Source organism: Hyperoodon ampullatus (assembly GCF_949752795.1).
Source record: "Hyperoodon ampullatus genome assembly, chromosome: 6".
NCBI classification, from domain to species: domain Eukaryota; kingdom Metazoa; phylum Chordata; class Mammalia; order Artiodactyla; family Ziphiidae; genus Hyperoodon; species Hyperoodon ampullatus.
The window spans coordinates 75599001-75611405 of record NC_136919.1 but is presented as its reverse complement, the minus strand read 5'-3'; the positions used below and the strand labels follow the sequence as shown (position 1 = coordinate 75611405).

The window sequence follows — 12405 nt, the reverse complement described above, 5'->3', positions numbered from 1 at the left end:
GTTCTTTATGTTGAGTCAAAGTCTATGCCAGAGCAGCTGCTGCCACCTCAAGTACCGTGACAGGGTGTGCATACATGTGTGTTTGTGTGTGCATGAGTGAGTGAGTGTGTGTGTGTGTGTGTGTGTGAGCGTTCATGCTGGGAGAGGGGAGAGGATCATGACTTCAGCAGTTGCCACCCAAGCCTTGGCCAGCAGCCTGCAGAAATGCCGAAAGTCTTACTAAAGCAACTGTGATCACCACGTCGACGGGCGCCTTCTATCAGTAAGGTTGCTGAGAATAAAAAGCATATATGCACTTGTCATTTTATTTTAATCAGAGAAAAATAGTTTGGTAATAATGGTGCTATATGAATCAATAAAATAATTGACAATAATCCATTACCTCATTCAATCCTCCCAAAACCCCTGGAAGATGTGGGAGGCAAGTATTATGACAGTGCCTATTTTTATAAATGAGGAAACAAACCCCAGAAAACTAGGTGACTTCCCCACAGTCATACACGATGCAAATGATAGTATAATGATTCAAATTCAAAGCTTCTCCTTTTTTCTTAACTACTCTCTAGTGATGTGTTTAATTATGAAAGCAAGGCATATATACGTGTGTAATTACTTAATAAAGAGAAGTATATGAGTAGAAAGGGAAAGGATTCCCCTCCCCCACCAAAAACACCCACATACCCCAGATATATTCACTGTTAACTGTCTGGACTATGTTCCTCCAACCCTATTTTCTATGCCTAATTATATACACAAAAGTGGGATCATGCTACACACGACCCTCTACTAATTGCTTTGTTTCACTTTAACAAACTATCATCCACATCTTTCTCATGTCACATATAGCTCCACCTTCTTCATTTATGGATATTAATGCATTCCTGGTGTGGTTGTGTCATAAATTATGTACCTGTTCTCTACTGCTGAACATATAAATTGTTTCCAAGTGTTTTTTTTTAATAAAGCTGTTTTGTTTTTTTAAGTTTTTTTTTTTTGGTGGGGGGGCCCGAGCCGAGCAGCATGTGGGATCTTAGTTCCCCAGACCAGGGATCGAACCCACACCCCCTGCATTGGAAGCATGGAGTCTTAACCATTGGACCACCAGGGAAGTCCCTCAAAGTTTTTCTTTAGCAAAATGCTGCAGTGAGTATTCCTGTACATAAATGTTTCCACATTTGTATTAGAAAATTTACAGGATATATTCTTAGAGTAAGGGATTCTTAGATTATTGGACAAGTACTCTATTAATTTAGATACATACTGCCAAATTGCCTGACCAAAAAGTTGTATTAATTTAACTTCCACCAACAGTGTACAAACATGACAATTTTCCAACACCTATGCCAGCTCTGAGTATTTTCCGTTTTTTTCAAATTAATGGATTGTTTTTATTTGTATTTCTTTGGTTACTAATGAGGCTGATCACCTTTTCATGCATTTGTGGTTGCTGTTGACAATATTTCTTTTAAACTGTTTGAATTTTCTTATTGATTTGGGAAAGCTTTTCATATATTGTAGATATTAACCATCTGCTTTAAAACTCTCCTCCTAGTATTTTGAGGGGTCTTTTGTCAAGCAGGATAAACTCTGATCCTATGATTTCAAATTCTTTTCTCTTTTTTATTATAAATGTCTAAATATAAAAACTACATATCCCTAGCTACCAAACCGGACTCTTATTAGAGGAAAACAATAGAAAGGCAGTAATTATTCTATTTGTACAAAGCATCTATTAGTAGAGACTTGGAAAGGGAAAGAAAATTGTCTGTGACTTTATGCCAAGAAAAAGAATTTCTTTGGGGATTCAATGTTCCTAAAACTTTTTTTTTCTTCAGACAAATACAGGCATTACTCCAAAATTTGACATCACTAACAATGCAGGAGATGAAAGGTATTGAAAGACTCAGAAAATGTGGATTTTAACAAGTCTTGTGTATATCCCAGATATTCTCTTATTCATAAGTAATGAGAGTCAAGTCAGATGAAAGAACCGAAAACTTTCCCTTTGGCTATGCAAGTATAAACAGTAAAGGCACACTGGCCAAATCTTGAGTGTTTGCAATTAGCTGTCAAGGCTGTAGGCTAACAAAGGACATTGCAGCCCTAGCTTTTTACCTTCAATTTAAAAATCCCTGGGAAATTCAGACCTTTTTTTTTTTGCTGCTGCCTATTATTCCCCAATAATCCTATTACAGTGTTCATTCATGTCACTGTTGTCTAACAGAAGAGTGGCCAGAGCCCAAAAGGTGAAGGGTAAGGTTGGTAAAGCCAATACCTCTCCTTAGATTCCCCCCAAATAGGTTCCAACTTCTATTCCTCAAGGCTGTACAGAAACTAGCAAACTTCCAGAGTTCACAAAGGGAACAGATGTTTTATAAAAAATTCTTAGGGCAAGTTTCAGACATAATGTTGCTGATGGGTATCTGTCTTTTCAATAAACATCATTATACTTTATCACAAGATTTAATAAAGCAGCTTAGTTAAAAATGCCATCTGGGTCTCTGGACACATTAAACAAAGCTTAAAATAACCCACCCCAGCAACTGGGAGGGCCCAGCTGTTCTCAAAACCTCTCCCACTCCTTTTACTTCCTCATAAAAAAGTGAATGAGGACTTGAGGCTAAAAGAGTCAAGAATGAACAGACCCAAACAAGGAGAAGGGTGGAACCAAGGGCTCCCTAAAATTTGCTATTGCTCATATAATAGATTTTCCATTTCCACAATTCAGGGGATGAGGATTTGGGAAGGGAAGCAAGATAAAGTTATGGGAGGCTCTTTAGGGTTTTCTAATATATTACAAACCAGCCCTTCCTAACATCTGGGCCATAGTAGCCCATTCCATTCACCTATTCTGTTGTGAACACCCATAGAAAGTACAGAGCAATCACCACCCAGTCCTTTTCCCTTCTAGAGGCAGGACCTGGAGCTAGCCATGCCCAGATTTCCAGATCCATTCCAGGAAAGAAGGCTTAGTGTTACAGTACATGTTTCCCTCTCTTGCTTCCTTCTTCTTTCATCACTACTGGCCACCCACCACCATATCCCACTCTGCTTCTCTTCCAAATATATGTTCCTTGTCTTTGGGACCAAACCAAAATTTGTTGCCCAGATAGTTCTCATAAATGTCAAGGCAAGTGTATTCTCATTCTTTGGAAACAGACACCTCTTTATGACCTGTTGGAATCAAATACAACCTGTGCCAGCATCTATCCGGAGGGCACACCCAAGCCCCTCACTGATCTAGCATTCCTCGTATCATTTCACTTCATTTTCTACCTCTAAAAGATTTCACAAGCCATTGAGGAGCTCTTGAATTCTGTAAGCTGCACTGTATGCCAATATTATTAACATTAATGCTGATCATCCGTGGCCAGTACAGTGCATGGCTAATTGACAAATGGATTTTCTCTTGGCTAAAACTTGTTACAGAGCTCTAGGTTAGTCCATACATGAGTCAAATCATTATTATCTGAGATGTATTCAGCTGACCATAGAAATACTCCCTTGCATTTCTTAGTGCTGTAGATGTTACAAAATGCTTTCATATGCAGTGCTTCATTTGATTCAGGATAATTCAGAGATGCTATCATACCCAATTTATAGATGAGAAAACAAGTGGTTTCTAGGTATGTCAAGAGGCTAAAGCATTTGCACTGCAACTTGTATGTCAGAGCTAGGAAAATAAGGCAAGCCCTCCAGCTGCTGATACAGTGCTTTTTCTACCATACCTCATTGCCTCCTGGGCTCAAGTCAAAAGAGAGTGTGGTTATCGTACGAAGAAATCTGGTTTGGGTTTGCCAATTATGTATTTGTAGTATTTGTCGACCTCCCTTTATCTAACCAATAGTTGCTTTTGATTGTAACAGTCTGGCTCCGTTAAACACACACATACACACACACACACACACACACACACACATTTTAAATGTTAAATTATAGAACTGTGCTGTCCAGTATGGTACCTACTAAGCACCTGTGGCTATCTAAGTTTCAATCTTAATTAATTAAAATTAAATAAAATGTAAAATTCAGTTCTTCAGCAGCATCAGCTACATTTCAAGTATTCAACAGTCAAGTGCCCTAATTGGCTAACACAGTGCAGATTACAGCACATTCCCATCATCACAATAAGTTCTGTTAGACAGTACTGATATACAATGTCATCTCAGAAAAAGAAGACTTCAGAAAAAGTCAGAAACATCTTCAGGCAGCTACAGTTCTGTCACCTGTCCAATATTAAAGGTAGTTTGGGACTAAAAAAGAAGATTTTAACGAAGAGGAGGAAGAAAGACAGATGCCCTTAGCCGCAAATGGATCTACCCAGAGAAGGGCAAAGGCATTCCTGTAGCCATTATGATGCATTTAGCTTTTCAGTTCTTTAAGACATTAGAATAAATTGATACACAGAGGATCTAAACCCCTGAGGAGGATCTAAAGCAGATGGAAATAGAAATAGGATAAAAAAATCAATTAGTTTCAAACTAAGTCTGATCTCAATTCATTTAAATGACACTATTTACTTCATATACTTAGTTTTTTGTTGTTTGTTTGTTTGTTGCTCTACATAGCATGACATAGATTGTATCTTTAAAGAGGGATTAAAATACTTCTGGGGTTTTTTAGATAAATTCACATAGCCCCATAAAAACTACTAAAAAAAAAGGTAGTTTCTTTTCATTCTTCAATAATCTATTCAAATTGATTATATAAAAATCCAGGAGTCCATAGTGATATTTGAAAAAGTGAAAGCAAAACAAAACAAAATTCATGTATCATCAATAGAGGTGGCTATTTCACCAAATTCTTACTCTGAAAATTAGTAGTTAAAAAAGAGAGAGAGGGCTTCCCTGGTGGCGCAGTGGTTGAGAGTCCGCCTGCCGATGCAGGGGACACGAGTTCGTGCCCTGGTCCGGGAAGATCCCACATGCCACGGAGCGGCTGGGCCCGTGAGCCATGGCCGCTGAGCCTGCGCGTCCGGAGCCTGTGCTCCGCAACGGGAGAGGCCACAACAGTGAGAGGCCCACGTACCGCAAAAAAAAAAAAAAAAAAAAGAGAGAGAAATAAACACATATTCTGTCTTTCCAGAAGGAACTATATTACAGAATAATCAAATAGCCTAGTAGTGAGGAAAATACCCAGTTTATAGAAAAATGCCAGCTAAAACATGTAGATGGAATTAGAAAATTTGAAAATCATCATTTTGAAACCCCTAATGAAATAATCAACTCAAGCCCGTATCATTAATGGATGCTAAAACAATTGGGTAAAAATTGATAAGGAACTGAATATTCACATGGTACAAAGTTCACCCCACAGCCTACTGCTAGTCTCAAAGGGGAAAATAATGGACCATACCACCATAGCTCTATAATTATCTCAGCATCACGGATGATGGAACAACCAGAGATTATGTTTCCTTGTATTATGCAACTAAATATACACCATCACCTATGAAATAATCTTATAAAAAAATACCGAACCTGACCCTAATTAAGCCTTTAGACTGATTTCTAGTTCACACACACACACAGGGAATAGAGTGAAAAGTTAAATGACACCATAAAGAAGTAATCAGAAAATTCCAGAAAGGAGGTGGAGGAGACATTCTATAGGAAAACCAACCGACCTAGTCTCGGCAACAAGTCAATTTCGTTAACAAAATAAAAATAAAAAGGGAGGTACTTTCTAGGTTAAAAGAGACTTAAGACAAATGTAATGTGTGTTCCTTGATTAGAAGAAACAAGTTTGAACAAATTAGGTATAAAAGACATTTCAGAATAATTGAAGAAATCTGAATGTGGACTGGGTCATAAATAACGTAAAGAAATAATTTTTTATTTTGTTTGGGATGTTAATGATACTGTCTCTATCAAGGAAAATGTTCTTCTTTTTTAGAGATCCATACTGAAGAACTTAGGGTAAAATGTCATGTTCTTTAATATATTTTAATGAACTTTAGCCTCTCGAAAAGATGAATCAAACATAGAAAAATGTCAACAATCTAGGACAAGGGCATATGGATGTCGTTAATCTATTCTCTCCACTTTTCTGAAAGCTTGAAAGTTTCATAACTTTATGAGAAAGTTTTCTAAAATCTCCAATTGTACAGGTATTTGTGTAGGAATCTATTTCAAACTTTTTGAGATATTAAAATATTAATAGTGTAGTTTATTGTTTTAGAAATTCCAAACTTCTGTTTTCCTCCAGCAATTTCATAATCGAAGAGTAACTATCATTTTTGATAGAGAAACTGCTTTGTAAAATTAACTTTTTCAATCAAAACCAAGGTTTTTCAGAGAGAGAGAATGCAGCCCACCTGGTCATATTCAAGTCAGTTCAAAGAGAATAAATTCTATCTTCTACTAGTTTCTTTTTTTTTTTTTTTTTACTATGAATATCCAATGGGGAAATCAAAAAAGGCCAAAGCATTTGGAATTGAATTGAAGTTCCCCATTCCTGAGTATAATCAGCAGGCCAAGTCAGGAGGCAAGTGCATCCCCATCAATTTGCAATCATGCAAGACCAATTTTGCTTACGGTGGTCTTTTTTTTTTTTTTTTTTTTTTCGGTGCGTGGGCCTCTCACCGTTGTGGCCTCTCCCGTTGCAGAGCACAGGCTCCGGACGCGCAGGCTCAGCGGCCATGGCCCACGGGCCCAGCCGCTCCGCGGCATGTGGGATCCTCCCGGACCGGGGCACGAACCCGCGTCCCCTGCATCGGCAGGCAGACTCTCAACCACTGCGCCACCAGGGAAGCCCCGGTGGTCCCTTTTAAACCGCCTCTCTCCTGAAGTCAGCCTTCTGATTATTCACTTTGCTTTAGCAAAAGCTCCCATGAAGCTGAACAAAATGAGGAAAAGATTGGTGAAAACTGGCTGTTTGAAATCTTTATAAGAGTCAACCATCCCTTTCCCCCATGCTCGTCCATCTTAGAATTAATACTTCCAGATTATTTAAAAGACGGTGCTTCTGTGTGGACTTTAGTTTGTCATTCTGTCCTTCATAACAACTGGTAGATTAAATTTGACTCTATTTTAGGTATATATTAACGTATGCTAACTATCTCCTAAAATAAACTCCACTCTTAAAGTCAATAAAATGTGTTTACAGAGAAGACCCACTGAAGTTAAGAGATTGAAGAGCCCTTAGGGTAAAGTATGCCAAGAAATAATAAAGCATAATAATAACGCGTCCATGCAAATCAACAACTGTAACTCCAAAACTATCCTGACCCGCAATAAATATTGGACAGGCCATGTTTTTCTCACTCCTTGGAAAACCTGGCCCAGGAAGGAGTATGAAAGCTGCCACAGCTCTCCCAAGGCTCATTATTCTCTATCATTCCATGGGAATGGCTTTGTCAGACAAGAGTAAAAGACCATTTGTTAACCTCTCTCCAAATCCCTGATTCAGGCCAACTTTCATCAATCCCAAGTGAGGAGCCAGAGAGAAATACAAGTCTTATATCTCCAGCAGCATCATCTGCTGGGGCTGGAGATCACAGTCCCACCACCCAGCTCACCCTCACCCCAGCCAGGCCCTGTTTCACCCAACTGCTTTTTGGTTAGTAAAAAAAAAAAAATCCTCTTTCCCTATTCCTGAAACACTGAAAAAGGGGAGTTATAGTAGACAAATGTGAAGCATGGACAACCTCAAAGCTGTCTTTTTAAGCAAGAAATGAGAAAATTAAAAAGGATAGGGTTGGAAAGGAGGGAAGGAGGCATTCAAAAGCCAGATCATTGTTTAGTTTCGCTTTTTTAAATGTTCACACTCATTTATACATCTGCAGAGGTTTCACTTAAAGGGAAGTTCTGTGTGTGTGGATCTGACTGCATTAACAAGGCTTAAGTTCCTCTTTTAGACAATGTTTCCCACAGAGAACTCAGGGACCCTTGAAGTCAGTATCCCTCTTGAGACGCTGCTGGCTTTGGAAAGGACGAGATCAGGGTATGGGGATATGTCAAAAGGTGCGTCTAGTTGTAGGATAGGGAGAAAGGAAGGAGAAAGAGATAAACTCAAGGTCTGAGAATTCACATTGCAAAAGAAGACTACTTAAGTGGTGCGAGAAGGGAGAGGGAAGGAGGATGAAAACTGCAGGGGGGAAGAGGCATGAAATGTTGTCGACTGCCAAAGGGCATCTTGGAGAGAAGGTGGGAACTGCTTCAAGAAAAGCATTGCAAATCCCATTTCTGACCATTTAGAGATTTGCCTGCCCGGAACCGAGAGCGCAGTCTGTATAGCTTCACATTGATCCCCGTCCCATCCTTTCCCTAATCAAATCAATTATGAAATATAACTTCACGAACCAATGATATTAAAAATCTTCAGGGTCCACGCTTGCTAAATATGTCAGTAACCAACACTGGGGTGTGTGTGTGTGTGTGTGTGTGTGTGTGTGTGTGTGTGTGTGTGTGTCTTCGGAGCCAACACTACTGTTAAATTTGGCAGAGCCAAGATGTGGAGTAGAAGAAGACTGCAAATAGGATACAGGAGTTGGGGGGAGGGGGACAACTATCAATATATTGGTAGCGGGAGGGTAGTGAAAACGGTCAGAGGAAATATTTTTAAAGGGTTGGGGAAGAGAAAGTCGAGAACAGCGAGCAGGTGCAGGACATGGTCAGCGTCCAGAGAGAGTTCAGGGCGATGTGGCAGGTCGGTCGGGATGCCCGGCTGGGCTCAAAGAAGGGCGAGGAACCCTTAAGGCCTTTCGGAACGGCGGACGCGACACAGCCCGGGCGTCCCGGGTGTGCCGGGGAGGCTGCGGGGAGCTGCGGTAGCGGGACGCGGGCGGAGGGGACCTGGGGGAGCGGCCGATCCCGGGAGTAGGGTGGGGGTCTGGGCTGGGCCTGGGGCGGGCCGGCGGAGGAGGCAGGGTGAGGAGGGGGACTGCGGACGCGAGGGGCGGCATGTCACTCACCCCGTTGGCCGCGGCCATCTGCACCACGATCTCCGTGGCCGTCCTGCTGAAGTACCTGCCGTCGCTGCCCACCACCATGGTGCAGCCCTGGCGGTCGCGCAGGTCGATGGACGACAGCACGCTCTGGATGAAGTTGGGCAGGTAGTTGCGCTGACCCTCGAAGAGCCCGGTGGGCCTTCGCAGCCCCCCGCCGCCGGCCGGCCGCTGGTCCTCGTAGGGCGCCGTCGGCACCGTCAGCACCGGGATGGGGCTCCCCTCCATGGCGCCTCCTGGCCGGTCCTGCCGCGGCTCCGGGAGCCGGAGGGAATCTGCAGCCCGACGGGGCCCCCACCAGCTTGGCGGCGCGCCCGGGCTCCGCCTCGCGCCGCTGCCCCCTCTGCGGCCGGCCCGCGCCCCGCGCCCTCCTGCCGCGCCGACCGCTCCTCCCTCTGCGCGCGGCCCCTAGCTGCCCCCGCAGAGTTTGGCCTCTACCTTCCAAGAAAAGTTCGCACCCGCCCAACTTCCTCTCCGGCCGGAGCGCCCGACGTGCCCGCAGCTTCTTCTCCCAGCTGGACCCACTTTCGGGGTGTCCCCAAAGCCCCTTCCCAGGGCCAGCTACCCCGATACCGGGGACGCCTCCTCGCGCGCCTAACCCGAGCCTTCCCCGGTGATCGCGTCTCCCCCTGCACACCCTCCGCTAGAAGACAGCCGGGGAAGGGGTGGTGAGAACTTGACCAGGATTGGGGGTCCTCTCCCCGTACCCGCGGCCCCTCTCCCCTCCAACCCGCAGCCCTGCCTCCCGGCCTCCCAGGGAGTGAGCGGTTTACAAGCGCCAGTTTCTCTTTTGAACAAGGACAGGGGTGGAGTTGGGAGGGGGCTGAAACCTTTTGCCATCAGAGAACAGCCCCAGCCAAAAATAACCCTGGAAGAGCGAGCTGAGAATTGTTATCTTCTGCCAGCGCTGAAATTGGAGGCTGGGTGCTGCGAGTGTGTCTGCGTGTGTACACACACCCCACCACTACCATTTGTTGCAGGGAATCACATACTGTCAGGCCCTTAAATCCAGCAGGATCCACCCAGCCATCCACACTTTTCCCCAGGCTCTCTGAAGGCAGCACACTTCTCAGGAAGAAAACTTTTTTTTTTTTTTTTGCTTGTTTGTTGTGGTGGTCGCAACAGCAGCAACACAGATGCGTGGACGCGTATTTCCTTATTCTTCTTGACCTTTCACCCTCCCTGGCCCAGCTCCTGCTTAGAAACAGGCTGTCCCACACTGTACACACTGCGGAGCTCTTACCAGGATTCATCGCCTTAACTAGGAGGAGGGTAAAGCCCTTTGTAAGGTCTTACCAGGAATGAATGAACAAACCCCAATTAAACAAGGACAGGGTACCAGGAACTGGGCTTGCTCCTTTCACAAGCTTTCTGGCATTTGGGGGTGGGGTGGGGAGGGGGGGTCAGATATGTTCTGCCTTCTCTCCATAAAGCCCACCAAAAATCCCAAATCAAGAAATTCCCCATAGAAAATCAACAGGAAAAAGGATAAAGCCCCAAAAGGGAAGAAACAATTCTCATTTTTGCTTCTATCTCCTTTCACCCTCAAAGCATTTTTGCACCCACTAAAGTCACTGAAATCTCCTGCTTCTTCTCCTCCTCCAAATATTGTCCACTTTCTGGGACTAAGCTGGATTTGCTGCAGGATTATAAAGTGTTTGATCATAGTAAGATGACTGTGAATAACAGCTCACACTTATATGTTGTTTTGCAGTTGACAAAGGCTTTGCATCTGTTTTCTCTTTGGAGGCTCAAAACAACTAAAAGAAGTAGTAATGGCATTCATATCATTCCCATTTTACAGATGAGAAAAAGGAGGCTTTCTGTGAGGTTGAAGGAAGTGGCCAAGATGGCACCTACATTCAGTACAAATTCTTATGTGGCCCTTCCTCTTTTTATTAATATCATTAAAGTGTGAAGTAATCAACTGAATCCTATTGAGACTCTTTACCTTTTCTCTTCAACAGCGAAGTTTGTGTGTGTGTGTGTTGTTGTTGTTGTTTTGCCTCTACTCTCTCCATTCCCCTGTAAAGTTCCTGACTTTATGGTTGAGGGAGCCTTGTCTTAGCACCAAATAGAATGTCAACACTTCTAAGGACCTGTGCACATCTCTATGATGGGGGATTTTTTTTAACCACTTTCTAATAACATTTCATTTTGCAAGGAAGGACAGTATCATTCCCAGAAGAAGAGAGGGTGGTAAGTCCTCTGTCCCAGACAAGAAGAAAAGGATGCAGCCTCCAAGCCTCAGAGATAACCAGAAGGTCTCCAGGACTCCATCTCTGCACTTCTAGGACCTGCCTCTCTCTTGACATCATCATCATTCTCTCCTACCACAGCCCAGCTCCTTCCCCAGGGCTGAAGACAAGTCAGGCACATCTCAGATAAGATTTTACAGCTTTACCAGACAAAAGGAAAGTCTCTTCCCTTGGTTCTAATCCCCAAATTCCCAAAGACTCTGGTCCAGTTTGAGGCAATGCATCCAACCACAAAGCAGGAACCCCACAGTGAAAGGGACAAAGTTCCTCCAAAGTCAGGGGGTGCTGGTCCCCAAAGGCAGAAGAGATGGGCAAACAAACCGTAATTGTCCACCACATAATTGACACTTTCACTGATAAAGTCTTTTGAAAATTATTTTTCTGTTCTCTGAACTCACATAGCACTTTGTACCACTCATAAGGAATGTTTCATGTGCTGCTACACCTTTCTATATGTCTTCTCTCCTCCAGCTGTATGTGGCCTTGGAATAGTTCCTTACCTTCTCCTCACCTCAGTATCATCACTGTGAAATGGGGATTATTATAATCCCGACCTCATAAATTGTTGGGAGGATGAAAATATTAGTACAGTGCCTGACAAACAGAAAGGCATTCAATAAGTGTTAGATATTCATATTATTGCCATCTATATAGTATTTGTCATTATTATCAATGTCTTATATACTAAGAACTACATTTTATATCTTTGTAGACCACCACTGTACGTAAACATCTTTGGGCAAAGGTAATATTATATAAAGTTTGGTTGAATTAATCTGTGGCTTTTGACAATGGAAACTCAAGGTATACAGAGTAATTTGCCCTTGAAACATACAAAAAGGGCTTATGAACTAAAGAAATCTCTTCAAAGCTGCCCCCAATTTTGATCAAGTTAATTCCAACAAATGTGTCACAGTGATGGAGAAAAGGAACCTGAAAGGGCTCCACAGGTAAGAAATGCCTGCCCAGAGTTGCTCACTGGTAAAATGAGAAGGTCGGATTAGATCAGTGTTTCCCAAAGGGTTTTCCTTGTAACACAAGTGCCTCCCAAATGCTGCATAAGCGTTTCATAGTCAAGTAACTTTTTAAAATCCTGCGTGCTCTATCCCATTCTTGGAGTTTCATGATACGCATTTACACACTGACACCTCTGAAAGGGCATCAGTTTAATGTCTTCTTGAACCAGTGCTTCCCAACCTA

The 12405-nt window shown here is 42.9% G+C and overlaps 1 protein-coding gene across 1 annotated transcript in view; it reads right to left on the bottom strand.

Annotated features, from left to right (window-relative positions):
* Window positions 1–9175, bottom strand: part of PGM5 (phosphoglucomutase 5) — a gene marked incomplete at both ends in the record, with an annotated part of 193689 nt that extends 184514 nt beyond the window's left edge. The window contains one exon of the mRNA XM_079705786.1: window positions 8915–9175. Coding sequence (XP_079561912.1) covers window positions 8915–9175 — 261 coding nt within the window. The remainder of the gene's footprint in view (window positions 1–8914) is intronic.
* Window positions 9176–12405: the final 3230 nt, after the last annotated feature.